This window comes from Sus scrofa, chromosome 2, assembly GCF_054392235.1.
Source record: "Sus scrofa isolate SSC_HxYL_T2T_F1_AM1 chromosome 2, Sscrofa_HxYL_maternal_Yorkshire_Landrace_v2.0, whole genome shotgun sequence".
Taxonomy (NCBI): domain Eukaryota; kingdom Metazoa; phylum Chordata; class Mammalia; order Artiodactyla; family Suidae; genus Sus; species Sus scrofa.
In genome coordinates this window covers 96357156-96376429 of record NC_139384.1, presented here as the reverse complement: position 1 = coordinate 96376429, position 19274 = coordinate 96357156, and the positions used below count along the sequence as shown (strand labels likewise).

The 19274-nt window shown below is 35.1% G+C and overlaps 1 protein-coding gene across 4 annotated transcripts in view; it reads right to left on the bottom strand.

The window, feature by feature from the left end:
• AGGF1 (angiogenic factor with G-patch and FHA domains 1) overlaps positions 1-19274 on the bottom strand; it is a 45663-nt gene that overhangs the window by 25644 nt on the left and 745 nt on the right. For all 4 annotated transcript variants that reach the window (XR_014838096.1, XR_014838097.1, XM_003123715.6 and 1 more), the window contains exons 2-5: positions 14729-14831; positions 13529-13731; positions 12523-12687; positions 9064-9252 (exon numbers count right to left, since the gene is read on the bottom strand). Coding sequence is in view for 2 of the 4 variants with exons in the window: in XM_003123715.6 (XP_003123763.1) it covers positions 9064-9252; positions 12523-12687; positions 13529-13731; positions 14729-14831 (660 nt within the window). In the remaining 2 variants the exon portion in view is untranslated. The remainder of the gene's footprint in view (positions 1-9063; positions 9253-12522; positions 12688-13528; positions 13732-14728; positions 14832-19274) is intronic.

The window sequence follows — 19274 nt, the reverse complement described above, 5'->3', positions numbered from 1 at the left end:
CAAACATGAAGAGTCTAAATAGCATACCACTACACAAGCAGTGGGTCACTAATGAACTCAAAAAGGAAACCTGAAAAATACCTGGAGACAAATGAAAATGGAAACACAATGATCCAAAACCTACTAGATAGAGCAAAAGCAGTTCTAAGAAGAAATTTATAACAATACAGGTCTACCTCAAGAAACAAGAAAAATCTCAAACAAGCCATCTAAACTTAGAGCTGAAGAAACTAGAAAAAGAAAAAAACCCAAGGTTAAGAGAAGAAAAGAAATAATAAAGGTCAGAGCCAAAATGATATAAAGACTTCTAAAAAAATAAGATCAGTGAAACTAAGATAAGCAAATGAAAAACCATGAGCCATACTCATCACCAAAAACAGAGAGGCCCAAATAAATGAAGTAAGAAATGAAAGAGAAGTTACAATTGCTATCATAGAAATACAAAGAATAAGAGATTATCATGAATAACTACATGTCCAATAAAACAGACAACCTAGAAGCAATAGCCAAACACCTAGAAACAGTCTCCCAAGACTGAATTAGGAAGAAACAGAAAATATGAATGAACTGTTTACCAGGAATGAAATGGAATCAGTAATCAAAAAACTCCCAAGAAAGAGAAGTCTAGAACCAGATGGCTTCAGAGATAAATTCTATCAAACATTTAGAGAATTAACAAACCTATCCTTCTCAAACTATTCCAAAAAACTGAAGAGAAAGGAACACTTCTGAACTCATTCCATACAAAGCCAGCATCAGTGTGATACCAAAAGAGACACACACAGACACACACACACACACAAAGAAAATTTCCGTTCAACATCACTGATGAACATAGATGTAAAATATAAGCAAACCAAAGTTAGCAATACATTAAAAGGATCATACACCATGATCAAGTGGGATCTATCCCAGAGACACAAGGATGGGTCAATAACCACAAACCAATCAACACAACATGCCACATTAACACAGTGAAAAAAAAAAATCATATGGTTCTTTCAACAGCTGCATAGAAAGCTTTTGACAAAATTCAAAATCCATTTATGATAAACTTCAAACAAAGAAGGTATAAAGAGAACATGTTTCATCATCATAAAGGTCATATATAACAAACCCACAGCAAACATTATACTCAGTGATAAAAAGCTGAACCATTTTCTCTAAGATCAGGAACAAGACAAGGATGCTCACTCTTGCCACATTTATTCAACATAGTATTGGAAGTCCTAGCCACAGCAATTATACAAAAAAAAAAAAAAAAAAAAAAGAAAAAAGAAAGAAAGAAAGAAAAGGTATCTAAAGTAGAAAGGAAGAAGTAAAACCATCACTGTCTGCAGGTGACATGAATACATATATAAAATCCTAAAGACAATAACCAAAAACTGATAAAATCTAATACATGAATTCAGTAATGCTGCAAGATACAAAACTAATATACAGAAGTCTGCTGTATTTTTATACACTTAACAACAAACTACAGGAGAACTTAAGAAAACAATCTCATTTACAATAGCATCAAAAACAATAAAATACCTAGGAATAAATCTAACCAAAGAGGTAAAAGACTTGTACTCTGAAAATTATATTCTGATGAAAGGGAACAAATGGCAAGATACACCATGCTCATGGATTGGAAGAATTAATATTGTAAATGATGATACTATCCAAGGCAATCTACAGATTCAATGCAATCCCTATCAAAACGCCAACAGCTTTTTTCCATAGAACTAGGATAATTCTCTAATTTGTATGGAACCACAAAAGACTCCAAATAGCCAAAACAATCTTAAGAAAAAAGAACAAAGCTGAGGTATTATGCGCCCTGATTTCAAAATATACCACAAAGCTACAGCAATCCAAACAGTATGGAACTGGCCCCAAAACCAACACATACATCAATGGAAAAGAAAAGAGTCCAAAAATAAACAGTACCTACACAGACAATGACTCTATGACAAAACTGGCAATAATATACAATGTGAAAAGACAGCCTCTTCAATAAATGATGTTGGGAAATGTGGACAGCTACATGCAAAAGACTGAAACTGGACCATTTTTTCACAGTATATACAAAAATAAACTCAAAATGGATTAAAGACTTAAATGTAACAAAGGAGGCAAGAATATCAATGAAGAAAGAACAGTCTCTTCAGCAAGTGGTATTAGGAAAGCTGTACAGCCATATGTTAATTAATGAAGATATTAGAACACTCCCTCACACCCTACACAAAAATAAATAAACTGGCTTAAAGATTTAAATGTAAGACATAACATGATAAAACTTAGAAGAGAACACAGTCAAAATATTTTCTGACATAAGTTGTACCTATGATTTTTCTTACGTAATTCTCACAAAGCAACAAAAATAAAAGCAAAAATAAACAAATGACACCTAATCAAACTTATTAGCTTTTGTATGGTGAAGAAAACCATACACAAAGCAAACAGATAATCTGCAGACTGAAACTATTTACAAACAATGTGACCAACAAGGGCTTAACTTTCAGAATATACAAACAGCTAATACAACTCAATAACAACCACAAAAAAACCCAATCAAGGTGTTTCTGTTGTGGCTCAGTGGTTAATGAACCCGACTAGTATCCATGAGGACGCCATCGGGTTCAATCTCTGGACTCACTCAGTGGGTTAAGGATCCGGCACTGCCATGAGTTGTGGTGTAGGTCACAGACACGGCATGGATCCCACATCGCTGTGGCTGTGGTGTAAGCAGGCAGCTACAGCTTGATTTGACCCCCTAGCCTGGGAACCTCCATATGCTACAGGTGTGGCCCTAAAAAGACAAAACACATACATACACACACACACACACACACACACACACACAATCAAAAGATGGGCAGAAGACCTAAGTAGACATTTCTCCAAAGAAGGCATAAAAATGGGCACATGAAAAGATGCTCAACTTTGCTAATTATTAGAGAAATGCAAATCAAAACTACAACGAGGTATCACAGCACACCAGCCAAAATGGCCAGGATCGAAAAGTCTACAAATAATAAATGCTGGAGCTCTGAGTTTGGAAAAAAGGGAACCCTCCTAAATTGTTGGTGGGAATGTAAACTGACACAGCCACTATGGAAAACAGTAAGATGATTCCTTAAAACACAAAAAGTAAGAGTTGTTATACGATCCACCAATTGCACTCCTGGGCATATACCCAGAAAAAAAAACTATAATTTGAAATGATACATGCACTCCAATGTTCACAGCTGCACTATTTATAATAGCTAAGACATGGAAGCAACCTAAATGTCCAGCAACAGATGAAGAGATAAAGATGTGGTACATATACACAATGGAAAACTACTAGCCACAAAAAAGAATGAAATAATGCCATTTGCAACAACATAGATGGACCAACAGATTATTATACTAAGTGAAGTCAGAAAAAAATAAGCATCATGAAATCACTTATATGTGGAATCTAAAATATGATACAAATGAACTTATTTACAAAACAGAACAGACTCACAGACATAGAAAACAAACACATGCTTACCAAAAAGGAAAGGGGGATAAATTAGGAATTTGGGATTAATAGATACAGACTACTATATATAAAATAGATCAACAAGGTCCTAATGTATAGCACAGGGAACTATATTGAGTATCTTGTAATAAGCAACAATAGAAAAGATGATAAAAAACTTTACATATGTATATATTTACAGTTATGTGTATATAGTTTTTATATGTGTGTATATATAAAAAACTGAATCACTTTGCTGTACACCAGAAATTAACACAATATTGTAAATCAACTGTACTTAAAAATATTTATTTATACACACACACACACGCACGCATGCAAAGACTTAAATATAATACCCGAAACCACAAAACTCCTAGAAGAAAACATACACTCTTTGACATCAATCTTGGCAATATTTTTTTGGATTCTCCTCAGGCAAAAGAAACAAAAGCAGAAATAAGCAAACGGGACTACATCAAACTAAAAAAGCTTTTGCACAACAAAGGAAACTATAAATGAAATGAAAAGGCAGTCTACTGAAAGGCAAAAGGTATTTGCAAATGATATGATCAATAATGGGTTAAAGTCCAAAACTATATAAACACTTCATATAACTCAACATAAAACAAAAATCCAATTAAAAAAATGCACAGAGGACCTGAAGAGACATTTCTCCAAAGAATACATAGAGATGGCAAACCAGCACATGAAAACAATGCTCAGCCCCACTAATCATCAGGGAAATGCACATCAAAACCACAATAAGATATCACCTCACACCTTTTAGGGAGGCTATTACCAAAAAGGCAAGAAAATTACAAGTGTTGTCAAGGATATGGAGAAAAGGGAATCCTTCTGCACTGTTTGTGGTATCATAAATTGATGCAGCCACTACAGCAAACAATATGATGGTTTCTCAAAAAATTCAAAATAGAACTGCCATATGACCCAGAAACCTCACTTCTCAGTATACACACAGAAGTTTCACTCTCTCCCTCCCTCTCTCTCTCTCTCCCATCTCCCTCTCTCTTACACACAACACAGAAATATTTATCAGCTATTAAAAGAAAATGAAGTCTTGTCATTTGCAACAACATGGATGATTTTAGAGGGCATTATGCTGAGTGAAATAAGTAAGACAAAGAAAAGACCTTATGATCTCATTTGTATGTGGAATCTAAAAAACAAAGGAAACAAAAAGAAAACTGACTCATAGATACAGAGATCAAATGGATGGTCGCCAGAGGGGAGGGAAATGGGGGTGGGGGCAAAAGAGGTGAAGGGGATTAAGATGTACAAATTTCCAGCTATAAATAAACAAGCCACAAGAATGTAATTTTACAGCATAAGGAATATGGTCAATACTAAAAAAAAACTTTTTATTCGGACAGATAATGGTTACTAGACTTAACATGATCATCATTTCATAAAATATGCAAATATAAAATCACTGTGTAGCACACCCGAAATTAACATAATATTGTAGGTCAACTACACTCCTCCCAAAAAGTTCTAAGATGGAAGTTTATAGCAATACAAGCCTACCTCAGGAAACAAGAAAAAGCTCAAATAAACAACCTAACTTTACACCTAAAGCAAACAGAGCGAAAACAGACAAAACCTAAAGTTAGCAGAAGGAAAGAAATCATAAAGAACAGAGCACAGATACATAAAATAGAAACGAAGAAAACCATAGAAAAGATCAATGAAACTACTTTGAAAAAGTTCTTTGAAAAGATCAGCAAAATTGATAAACCCTTAGCCAGACTTATCAAGAAAAAAAGAGAGAAGACTCAATTCAATAAAATGAGAAATGAATAAGGAGAAATTACAACAGACATCACAGAAACACAAAGGATCATAAGAGACTACTACAGACAACCATATGACAATAAAATGGACAACCTGGAAGAAATGGACAAATTCTTAGAAAAGTACAAACTTCCAAGACTAAACCAAGATGAAAGAGAAAAGATAAATGGCCAAACACAAGTACTGAAATTGAAACTGTGATTAAGATTTAAAACTTCCAACAAACAAAAGTCCAGGACCAGATCACTTCACAGGCAAATTTTATCAAACATTTAGAGAAGAGCTAACACATATCCTTCTGAAACTATTCCAAAAAACTGCAGAACACTCCCAAACTCATTCTATGAAGTCATCATCACCCTGATAACAAAACCAGACAAAGACACCACAAAAAAAGAAAATTACAGACCAATATCACTGATGAACAAAGATGCAAAAATCCTCAACAAAATACCGGCAAACCGAATCCAACAATACATTAAAAGGACTGCACACCATGATGAAAAGGATAAATCCCAGGGATGCAAGGATTTTCAACATCTGCAAATCAGTTAGATATACCACATTAACAAATGGAAGAATAAAAACCACATGATCCTTTCAATAGGTGCAGAAAAAGCTTTTGAAAAAATCCAACACCCATTTCTGATAAAAACCCTCCAGCAAGTGGGCACAGAGGGAATCTACCTAAACATAATAAAGGCCATATATGACAAACCCCCAGCTAACATCATTCTCAATGGTGAAAAGCTGAAAGATTTCTCACTAAGATCAGGAACAAAATAAGGATGTCCATTCTCACCACTACTATTCAACATAGTTTTGGAAGTCCTAGCCACAACAATCACAGAAGTAAAAGAAATAAAGGGAATCCAAATTGGAAATGAAGAAGTAAAATTATCAGTTTGCAGATGATATGATACTATACCTTAAAAATCCTAAAGACACTACCAGAAAAGTTAGAGCTCATCAATGAACTTGGTAAAGTTACAGGATACAAAATTAATACATAGAAATAGACTGCACTTCTATATCCTAACAATGAAAAGTCAAATGAAGAGAAATTGGGGAAACAATCCCATTTACCATCACATCAAAGAGAATTAAATACCTAGGAATAAACCTACCTAAAGAGACAAAAGACCTCTACTCTGAAAACTATAAGACACTGATGAAAGAAATCAAAGATAACACAGATAGAAAGATATACCACGCTCTTGGATTAGAAGAATCAACATTATCAAAATGACTATCCTACATAAGGCAATCTACAGATTCAGTGCAGTCCTTATCAAATTACCAAAGACAATTTTCACAGATCCAGAACAAGATATTTTAAAGTTTGTTTGGAAGCACAAAAAACCCAGAACAGCCAAAGCCATCCTGAGAAAGAAAAATGAAGTTGGAGGAATCAGACTACACTGCAAAGCCACAATCATTAAAACAGCATGGGTACTGGCACAAAAACAGAAATATATATCAGTGGAACAGGACAGAAAGCCCAGAATTAAACCCACACATCTACAGTTAACTAATCTATGATAAAGGAGGCAAGATATACAATGGAGAAAAGACAGTTCCTTCAATACGTGGTGCTGGGAAAACTGGACAGCCACATGGAAAAGAATGAAATTAGAACAGTCCCTAACACCATTCACAAAAATACACTCAAAATGAAATAAAGACCTAAGACCAGATACTACAAGACTCTTTGAGGAAAACATAGGCCAAACACTCTCTGACATAAACCACAGCTATGTCTTCTCAGATGTACCTCCTAGAGTAATGACAATAAAAACAAAAATAAACAAACGGGACCTAATTAAACTTAAAAGTTTTTGCACAGCAAAGGAAACCCTAAACAAAACTAAAAGACAGCTCACAGAATGGGAGAAAATCTCTGCAAGTGAAATGACTGACAAGGGATTAATCTCCGAAATATATAAACACCTCCTACAGCTCAATACCAAAAAACAAACAATCCTATCAAAAAATGGGCAGAAAATCTAAACAATTATCCAAAAACAAACAGATGGCCAAAAACACATTAAAGGATGTTCAACATCACTAATTATTAGAGAATGCCAATCAAAACTACTATGAGGTACCACCTTACATCAGCCAAAGAGCCATCATCAAAAAGTTTACAAACAATAAATGCTGGAAAAAGTGTGGAGAAAGGGAACCCTCTTACACTGTCGGTAGGAATGTAAACTGATACAACCACTGTGGAAAACAGTTTGGAAATTCCACAAAAAACTAAAAATTACTATTTGATCCAGCAATCCCACTCCTGGGCATCTATCAAGAGAAAACCATGACTAGAAAAAAATTCATGTACCCCAATGTTCACTGCAGCACTATATACAACAGCCAAGACATGGAAGCAACCTAAATGTCCATCAAAAGAGAAGATAATGAAGATGTGGAACATACACATGATAGAATATTACTCAGACATAAAAAGAATGAAATAATGGCATTTGCAGTAACAAGGATGGACCTAGAAATTATCACGCTAAGTGATGTTAGTCAGTGAGACACAAACATCATATGCTTTCACTTATATGTGGAATCTAAAAAAAGGATGCAATGAACTTCTTTGCAGAACAGAAACTGACTCAGAATTTGAAAAACTTATGGTTTTCAAAGGAGACAGGTTGTGGGGGGAGGGATGGGCAGGGGGTTTAGGATGTAAAACTGGGTTGTGATGATGGCTGTACAACTATAAATATAATAAAATTCAGTGAGAAAAATAATCATATAAATAATTATGAAGGCTATCCTTATACATAAAAAATACGAACATTCTTTTTTTTTTTTTTGGTCTTTTTGTCTTTTCTAGGGCCGCACCCGTGGCATATGGAGGTTCCCAAGCTAGTGGTCTAATAGAGCTGTAATTGCCAGCCTAGACCACAGCCACAGCAATGCAAGATCCAAGCTGCATCTGCAACCTACACCACAGCTCACAGCAACGCCGGACCCTTAACCCACTGAGCAAGGCCAGGGACCAAACCCACAACCTCATGGTTCCTAGTCAGATTCATTAACCACTGAGCCACGATGGGAACTCCAAAAAATACGAACATTTTTATGGTTATTGACACAATCTATTTTTCCAAACTATACCAATTTACACTAATAAATATATATGACACTATATTTACTAGCAATAGATTTTTTTTTCTTTTTCTTTTTTTTAAATTTTATTTATTTATTTATTTGCCCCACCCCAGGCATATGGAAGTTTCTGGGCCAGGGATCGAACCCTCCCCACAGCTGTGACCTGACCAATAGGATTCTAACAAGCTGGGCCACAAGAGAACTCCAACAATGAATTTTTTTCATGTTTGCTATGTGGTAGGAAGTTTTTCGGTATAACTAATAAAGCTGAACTTTGAGCTTAATCTACTTACAAACTGTGTTTTGCTTTTATTTTGAATTGTGCAATGACATCAACTTTTCAACTGATGGTCTGAAAGTTCTTCTTCCAAATTACATAACACAAGAGTATTTTTATCTGCCATAAATCTACCTGCTTCAAACTTAAAGAAATTTCTTCTACTTCAAGTGAAAAGTCCATGTTTGTTTGTCCCATGTGAAAGCTTCTTGGTTGATAGATTCTGATACCTTGTTATTATAATAAGTAGGTTTAAAAATGCAGTTACTAAATGATTTTCAGTTTCTTCAAATATTTTGCCTTAATTATGATATCACCATTATGTAAATTTTTTAAATTATGAAGATATTACCTTTTCCTCATTTGTTGTAGAAGAATCTGGATCTTTTCTTTTCTTCTTCAGTTTTTTATCTTTACTTTGTTTTGTGCCAGAAGTTTGATAAGGTTGCAAATCTACACGAGAATGAAACTGATATCGACCACTTTCCACATCACAGTAGTAATAAATTCCAGTGGAGGGATCATAATAGAGTTGATTTTCCTTTCAAAATCAAGAAAAGAGTAAGTTCTATTCATGTAAGATGAAATAAAAGAGAAAAACAATAGAAATGCCAAATATATTCAAATGTAGTAAATGTTTCTTTTAAGAACTACAGTATTTTGTGGAGATAATGAATAAAGATTACAGAATGAAAAATGCTTGAAATTTTCCAAAATATTTTCCCATTCAATATCTGCTCTAATTTTCCTAGTATGAAAAATGAATCCATTTAATATATATTAAATTAAATCTCAAGAAATTGCCAATATTTGACCATTTTTTCACTTATAGAATCAGCAAGTTCAACAAGAAACCTTTCAGAAATCACGAAAACTAAGGTATGCATCAGAAAAAGCCAATCACATAAAAAACAGTTCCAGACTCATTCTCCACATAATACATAGTAATGGTTTGGTAGTTAAAACTTCTAAACTTTCCTCTCAATGTTATAAAACCAAGATTTAGCTTTTAATATTCATGATTCAAAGCTCTCAAGAAAAACCTGAAAATAAAATTAAACTCATGAAGGAATTCCCATCATGGCTCAGCGGAAACAAATCTGACTAGCATCCATGAGGATGCAAGTTTGATATTTGGCCTCACTTAGTGGCTTAAGGATTTGGGGTTGCTGTGAGCTATGGTGCAGGTCACAGAGGTGGCTTGGATCTGGCACTCCTGTTGCTGTGGCTCTGGAGTAGGCCAGCGGCTACAGCTCTGATTTGACCCCTAGCCTGGGAACTTCCATATGCTTCCGGTGAGGCCCTTAAAAAAAAAAAAAATTAAGCTCATGAACACCACAACATAACATTCCATATAAAGAAATCAATAAGCAACTGTCTTCACTAATCAATTCTATGCTAAGTAACTAAGTAAGACTTACAACAGCAATGCAAGATAGAATTTTGGTAAATTATGGATAAAAATTAAAACGATAAAATTATGTGCTCACCTGCATTTATTAGCTACTGGCCAGTACTCTATAACCAAAATTTAATTAAACAGTCTATATCTTATTTACATCATAAATCCATGCAAATCAGACCTAGAAACATCTTATGATACACTGAGTTTAAGCACCTAAAGCTTCCTAAAAAATAATTCATTTTTCTAACTGTTGATCAACTAACTATTGATACTATGGCAATTTATTATCTTTAATTCATTTTGTAATCTCTTACTAAAATATTGAGAATTCTATCTTTCCCTTAACTACAAAACTGAATGGAAGCTCTCCAAACTTTATTTCCAGTGATAACAGAACTTTTACAACTCAAATCTTTTCAATCTGATCTTTCAGCCCAAAACAGACATTTGCAAGTATCTAAGAAAAATTTCATTTAATAAAATGAAAACTAGCACAATAAAAATGGCAAAACAATGAAGTTCTTACTCTAGAGACAACCTTCAGAATGTAATTAACCATTTACAGGATACAGGTCAAGAGGAAAGTTATAGAAGAATGACAAAGACTAAGCCATATACTTAGAATTTCGAATTTCTCTAAAAACCAATTAGCTATTCTCTTTAATAATATCGTTTTATTAAAAAAATTTTTTTTTCTTTTTAGGGTCACACCTACAGTATATGGAAGTTCCCAGGCTAGAGGCTGAATCAGAGCTGCAGTTGCCGGCCTATGCCTTGGCAACAGCCACACCAGACGTGAGCCACATTTTGCTACCTATGCTGCAGCTTGTGGCAACGCCAGATCCTTAACCCACTGAGAGAGGCCTGAGATTGAATCCGCAACCTCATGGCCACTACATCTAGTTCTTAACCCACTGAGCCACAATGGGAACTCCTGGCAATGAGATTTTAAACATTAATTTTCTGGGTATTAAGTAGCATTGTCAATTAGCATATTCCTGTGAAAGAAAACCCTCTCTTTATAAAGTGTTTACACATTACTATACTAAATGCAAACCGACAAACCGCTGTTAGTTTAAGATGTTTACTGTTATCACTACATTCCCTAGATTAGTTAACAACATCTTCAGTAATTGGAATGGTGAATATCTGCTCCACTTTGCAGCACTACATTCTGTAATTCCTGAGGACCACATCATATGTCTAGGCCACTGAGGTTGAGGTATGTGGGAAAAAATCCAATTAAGACCTTCAAGAGTCATAATACTATATTATAAAATCAAGAACTTTATTTTCTGATTTTATTCTAGTCAGTGATACATTGTATTTCTGATTCCACACTAATTCCTTAGTTCTCGCTGTTAACAGATTGATTTTTAAAAAGTGAAATGCTCAGAGTTCCCACTGTGGCACAGTGGGTTAAGAATCCGACCACAGCAGCTCAGGCTGCTATGGAGGTGAAGGTTTAATCCCCAGCCTGGTGCAGTGGGTTAAGGATCTGGTGGTGTTGTAGCTGTGGCATAGGTCACAGCTGAGGCTCAGATTCAATCCCTGGCCTGGGAACTTTTATAAGCCATGGGAACAGCCATTTAAAAAAGAAAAAAAAAAAAGTGAAATGCTTAAAAGCCACAGAATATAAAACAATAACTAATTATAAACATGCTATAAAAAATTTAAGAAATAGACTCCTTTATGGCCTAAAAAGGATTTATAAAAATATAAGTATATGAGACAATTTTTAAAAAAATCTCACCCCAGGCCTAGAATTAGCAATGTTATCTATTTATATATTCTATGAAAACATGTTAGTTTAGGTTCTTAAACATTTTACAAAATGTAGTAAATTGTCTGTTTTTATTAATAAATATGCTAATATCTTTGGATGTTACTTTATACATAAAAGGTTATTATACCTCTCTAAAATATTAATCTATAATAACACAAGTAACTTTAACTTAATTAAGAACCCAGAAGTTTATTATCTTAAGCTATTTTACAAATCTTACTCTTGTCAAACAGCTTTGAACAATTTTTGCATGTAGCTCTCTGCTTTTCTTTTCCTTTTTTTTTTTTTTTTTGTCTTTTTGTCTTTTCTAGGGCCACTCCACAGCATATGGAGTTTCCCAGGGTAGGGGTCTGATCTGAGCTGTATGCGCCAGCCTATGCCACAGCCACAGCAATGCTGGATCCAAGCTGTGTCTGTGACCTACACCACAGCTCATGGAAATGCTGGATCTTTAACCCACTGAGCAAGGCCAGGGATCAAACCTGCAATCTCAGGATTCTTAATCAGATTCATTAACCACTGAGCCATGACAGGAACTCTGCTCCCTGCTTTTCTTAAGTTAACTGAGAGTTCAATACAACTACAGCATAGTATAGTATTAAAAGATCTAAGATACTTACAGAGTCATAATAAAATCCAGTGCTGTGATCAAAATACAATCCAGTATTCTCATCGTAACTAAATCCTGTCTGTGATACAGCAGCTTCTGCTGCAGCTCTCAAACTCTCAGCTAATGATGAACCTTCCAAGGATGTATCTTCTGTTGCCAACACAGATGCTGGCTCCTAGGTAAGATACAGTCATGTCACATAAAACATTCTTGCATCCATTTAAAAGTTGGCAGAATTTGAAACAATAAACACCTAAAAGCTATTTTGAATAATAAGACCTCAATTTCTGCAATGGAAAAGGATGGCCATCAATTACAATGTGATTCACTTTTAAAAATATGAACCAGTGTTATCAGTTAATTCAATTCTGAAACAGTTCGAAAGACACTAAAAATGAGTGAGTGAGCATTATTCAAAAATAAATGCCTGATACCATAATGAAGCCATCCATAAAATACAGCCTGAAATATTCTTTAAGACAAATGATCTGGATTCTTCAATAATCTCAGGTTCGAGGGGGAAATTTTTAGAAAAAAAGATGGAGAAGAAAGCTATAAATTACATGAGCTATATTACACATCAAGTAGTTGTATGAACCTTACTGGTATCTGGATTCAAACAAGCTGTAGCAACAAATTTATAAAACCTTCTGGGAAATTTAAACAGTAGCAAGATATCTGACATAAAGGAAGCAATAAAAAAAAAAAACTGATGTGAACATATTGTGGTTGTTGAAAATTTTTTGGTTAAGACATACTGACAAATTTTCTTTGTTTTAGTTTATGTAAATCATACACATATTTGTGGAACACGAGAGAGGAGGAAAACAATCACACATATGAACAAGTTCTAATTTTTGTTTCTCAAAAACTGTATTATTCACTACATAATTACACACAGAATTTTACAATCCTTGTATATGTTGTGATGAACCAAATAAGTCTATTTCTCTACATAATAAAAATGAAGGACAAGTTCTTGAGCATCATCAGCTTCAAGTTAAATATTTTATTACCTGTGAATTTGAGACAAAATGGTCCTCTTGTCCACATTTGACACTTTCTGTTACATCAGTACCAGCATAAGCATCATTTTCTACATGTGCCTGGTCTTTAGAATTAAAAGTAGAAGCTTCGATATCCTGATCTTCCTGAACTGAGGGTTCAGATGCTTTATTTGGAAGATTAACATCATTATAGTATGTCTGATAATAATAATCTATTGTAAAAACAAATTAAGTGATATCATATTAGAATAGTATATATAAAAAGGACTTAATTCCAAAACATTGGCATTGAACACAAAGGAGCACATATTGTAAACAAATCATATTTTTAGAATTATACACATTTTAACAGATGAAAATAAATGCTGCAAGTAAATGTGCAGACATACATATCTTTGATTCTAACATCACCTTTAGTACACCTGGTGTCAAGCTAAAAAGAAAAAAATTGGTAAGCTGATTTGGATTTTCCATAGCAAGCGTAAAAAAAGAAAACACAGGTTGTGTTCTGTCAAAAAAAAAAAGAAGCAATTCTTAACTTCTAACCATACACCTTAGTATCACTATCAAATGACAATGGACAAAAGGCATGTCAAGGGCTGATTTTTCTGTCAAATTTCATGATGCTGATTTTTTAAAAATATAATATCAGATACATAATAGTAACACTATTGCTATGTTTAGCAATTTAGCGAAGTTGTATACTGAATAAAACAATGCAAAATGGAATGGGAAAGATCATTTCTTGTGACCCTATTTATTAAACTTGGTTGCTCAAGTTATTTTGCCTCCCAACATAATGCCAATGATGAGGCCACGGTTGCAGGCTCACCATTCCCAGAAGGGACTAAGAGACTGACAACGAGTTGATGCTAAGTGGAATCCATCAACAAGAAAACACGCCCCCCCTCCACGTCACAAGCAAAGCCAACTGAGAATAGATGGCTTACTACATAGCAAAAATTACACAGTGAATATGCCACCAAAAACATATTAGCAATATTATGTATTTATAGGAATAGACAATACAGTTCTACTTTCCCACCAAAAGAGTAAACAGATTTTCTGAAAACATCAAGTCCTAAGAAGAAAAGTTAACTTTGTAAGAGCTCTCCTATTCATCTAGATGTTTTTAAATTTAAAGAAAACCCCACATTAGCATGATTTGGATGTAACAGTAGTAGGATATCTTTACAATAAGCTCAATACCTGAGATTGACCAAGGAGGGTGGTTCTCTGTTTGTACTTCCACATCAGACTTATTATTATCTTCGTTTCTCCCACAATGGAGTATTTTACTGAGCTCTTCTACCTGAAAGAAAAAGAGGCTTTAGGAAAAATAAACCATATAGCAATCTAATAATATACACACCATTCTCCTGAAATTACAAGAATTATTTTTCTTGGTAACAGTTTGGAGAAGTACCAAAGCAGCTAATTTCCTTTTCAGAAAAACTAAAAGTACTTTAGTTGGCTCTTGCCTTTTACATTTGCAGAGGGAGATGTTTTTATTCTTACACTCTCTTGATAAACCTCCAATTATCACCTCCAAAAAACTGACTAAATTAGTAAGACTTTGTGAACAAGATACTTTACTTCTAATAAATGTTTTTACACTAAAATTTTAATGATCATGAGTTCCCACTGTGATTCAGCAGTAACGAATCCAACTAGAATCCACGAGGATGTAGATTCGATCCCTGGCCTCACTCAGTGGGTTAAGGATTCAGCATTGCCATGAGCTGTGGGGTGGGTCGCAGACATGGCTCAGATCCCACGTTGCTGTGGCTGTGGCATAGGCCAGCAGCTGTAGCTCTGATTCAACTCCTAACCAGGGAACACCGGATTCAAATCCTAACCAGGGAACCCCGTAAGTGCAGCCCTAGAAAAAAAAAATTGGGGAGTTCCCGTTGTGGTGAATCAGAAATGAATCCAACTGGGAACCATGAGGTTGTGGGTTCCATCCCTGGCTTGATCAGTGGGTTAAGGATTCGGTGTTGCCGTGAGCTGTGGTGTAGGTCACACATGTGCCTCGGATCTGGCATTGCTGTGGCTGTGGCATAGGCTGGCAGCTGCAGCTCCAATTAGACCCCTACCTGGGGGTCTAAAAAGCAAAAACAAACAAACAAACAAAATTGATCAGCAGTTCTCCCTAAGAAGAACTAAATGGCTGAATTATCTAGTATCAGTGTTCTCCACCTAGAGTTAAGCATTCACTTAAATAATGCTACTCATACTCTAAGTATTTTTTCTTGAAATAGTAATCATATAACTAAATAACTGCAGCAGAAGGAAACAGAGGTAACTGCCTCAGAGGGGCAGTTGTCCTCCCTGTGTGTCATCGAATACCAACGCCAGAGCAACACAGTATGAAGACACCTATAAACAGATGAAGAGCAGCCTCATCAATACATCTCAGTCAGACAGAATCCTCATGTGAGGCAGTATTATAAGCATGAAACTAAGAAACAAGCTTCCAAGTATTTCTTTAATGATACATAAAGCTTACAAAGAGAAAGCTGATAAGACTGATTACATAGATTACATACTTCATAAAATTATCACATCTGCTACTACTACCAGGGTTGGAACTAGGGTGAAGCAAGCAGGATACCTAGGGCACAAAATTTAAGCAGGCACTCAATATACTCTCAGCTTCATGCAAGTGTAGGATCTGTACCTGAAAATAAGCGCCCCTTTAAATTTTTCACCCTAGGCTACTGATTGCCTTGCTCCAGTCCTAGCTCTGGCTACTAGCACTATTACTGTAAACAAGATCTTTTTTTTATTTAGTATCTGCTGCATGTTAGGCACTGTACTTGGTCTCATTCATTCTTGCAACCACCTTACAAATTAGTTGTCCTAATCTGCATTTTATATACGAGGAATAAAGAGATAAAGTAATTTGCACAAGGTTTACTAACTCCAAAGCCTTTACATGTTGTATTTTCCTGCTAGTTCACCTTCAATTCTCAAGCCAAATTTTTACTGCTCCAGATAAAACATTATTTAGTAGTTGGGAATGACAGTTAATAACCAAACTCCACCCATCATCAGGGGAAGCTGACTAGAAAGAGAGTAAAAAGGAGTTATTTCAGTCACTAATAGAGTTAAGCCTTCCTATTCCTTCCAACTTTTTATGTTAGACTACTATCAAATTAACCCTAATTTGACTACTATCAAATTAACCCTAACGCTGGCTCTTCAAAGATTAGTAAAAACGTTTGCTTTTAGGATCTCTATACAGGCAGTACTTTTACAATTGAGAATTCTAAAAAGGGGACAAAAACCAAGTAGGAGGCATAATTCTCCCAGACTTCAGACATTATTACAAAGCTACAGTAATCAAGACAGTGTGATACTGATACCAAAACAGACACACAGACCAATGCAACACAACAGGGAACTTAGAAATAAACCCAGACACCTACTGTCAATTAATCTTTGACAAAGGAGGCAAGAATATAAAATGGGGAAAAGACAGTCTTTTCAGCAAGTATTGCTGGGAAACTGGACAGCGGCATGGAAATCGATGAAACTAGAACACACTCTCACATCGTGCACAAAAATAAACTCAAAATGGCTTAAAGACTTAAACATAAGACAAGACACCATCAAAATCCTAGAAGACAACATAGGCAAAACATTTTCTGACATCAACCAGACAAATGCTTTCTTAGATCAGTCTCCTATGGCTACAGAAACAAAAGCAAAAATAAACCAATGGGACCTAATCAAACTGACAAGCTTTTGCACAGCAAAGGAAATCATAAAAAAAAAAAAAAGACCAAATAAGGAATGGAAGAAAATAGTTTCAAATGAGGCAGCTGATGAGAGCTTAATCTCTAAAATATACGAATAATTTATACAACTCAACAGCAAAAAAAACAACAAAAAAAACCCAACCACCCAATGGAAAAATGGGCAAAAAACCTGAATAGACATTTCTCCAAAGAAGATATACAGCTGGCCAACAGGCACATGAAAAAATGCTCAACATCATTGATTATTAGAGAAATGCAAATCAAAACTACTATGAGGTACTACCTCACACCAGTGAGAATGGCCATGATTAACATGTCAGCAAATAACAAATGCTGGAGAGGGTATGGAGAAAAGGGTACACTCCTACACTGTTGGTGGGAATGTAAACTGGTACAACCACTATGGAAAACAGTATGGAGGTACCTCAGAAAGCTAAATACAGAACTACCATATGAACCAGCAATCCCACTCTCAGGCAAATATCTGGACAAAACTTTAATTCAAAAAGATACATGCACCCCTATACCCACTGCAGCACTATTCACAATAGCCAAGACATGGAAACAACATAAATGTCCATTGATAGATGAATGGATTAAGAAGATGTGGTATATATACACAGTGGAATACTACCAAGCCATAAAAAGAACAAAATAATGCCATTTGCAGCAACATTAATGGAACTAGAGACTCTCATACTTAAGTGTAGTAGGTCAGAAAGAGAAAGGCAAATACCACATGATATCACTTATACCTGGAATCTAATATACAGCACAAATGAACCTTTCCACAGAAAAGGAACTCATGGACCTGGAGAATAGACTTGTGGTTGCCAAGGGGGAAGGGGAGGGATTGGGATGGACTGGGAGTTTGGGGTTAATAGATGTAAACTATTGTATTTGGAGTAGATAAGCAATGATATCCTGCTGTATAGCACTGGGAACTATATCTAGTCACTTGTGATGGAACATGATGGAGGATAATGTGAGAAGAACATATACGTATGATGGGTCACTTCGCTATACAGTAGAAACTGAAAGAACACTGTAAATTAACTAATGGAAAAAATAAAAATCATTAAAAAATACAATTATAAACGAGTTTTTTTAAAGGTTATCCTTATAGCAGAAATTGCCACATTGTAAATCAACTACACTTTAATAACAAAATAAAAAATAAAGGCTATTCTTTTTAGTATCCCTTTCCCCAGGTATTTTAACCATATTTTGTAGTCTCCTAGCCCAGTCATCATGCATTGCAAGTGTTCAATAGCTGTTGCAAAAACAAACAAATTTTCTATAATGTCATGTTAACAACTCTACACAATGGGCACAGGACGTCACTGCAACTCCATGGTTATTTTCATAGATTATTTGATAACAGAGCATAACAAAGTCTGATGACGTTTGTATGTCCAGCCTACACAAGGGGTTTTAGGAAATGTACCGGTAGAGTACAAAGGACAAGACGACAGCCCACGTGAAATTAATAATTAAGTGTAAATAACTTGTCGAGAAAAAGTGCAACTGATCAACAAATTAGAAAAAATATTAGGCTCCTGTTTAAAATTTGAAAAAAAGTGGGTCTAAGTATTTGTTCATATTGTATTTTATGAAAACGAAATTGGCAGCTTAGTGTCTCAAAGACAGTTTTATCTTCCCTTTCACCAGACAACTCAAGATAAATGCCCAAAACAACCTCACACATATGTGGCCTTCAAGACTGTGCAAAACCGTTAACAGTTTGTTCAGGCTTTATCTGATTTAACCTTCACCAGTATGGTTCCAGCGTTCTCATTTACTGAGGATCAGTATTAGTTCACGCATCTAGTGAATAATAAATGGAATTCTGATTGAAATCCGGCCCTTTAACAAACCCAAAAGTGGGCTAGAAGAAAACATTACAAATGTGCCTGCTGCCAATGGGACTTTACAAGGGAGAATGAAGTCTCAAGTAATTGCAGCTCACCCACTTAGTCTAAATCGAGTAC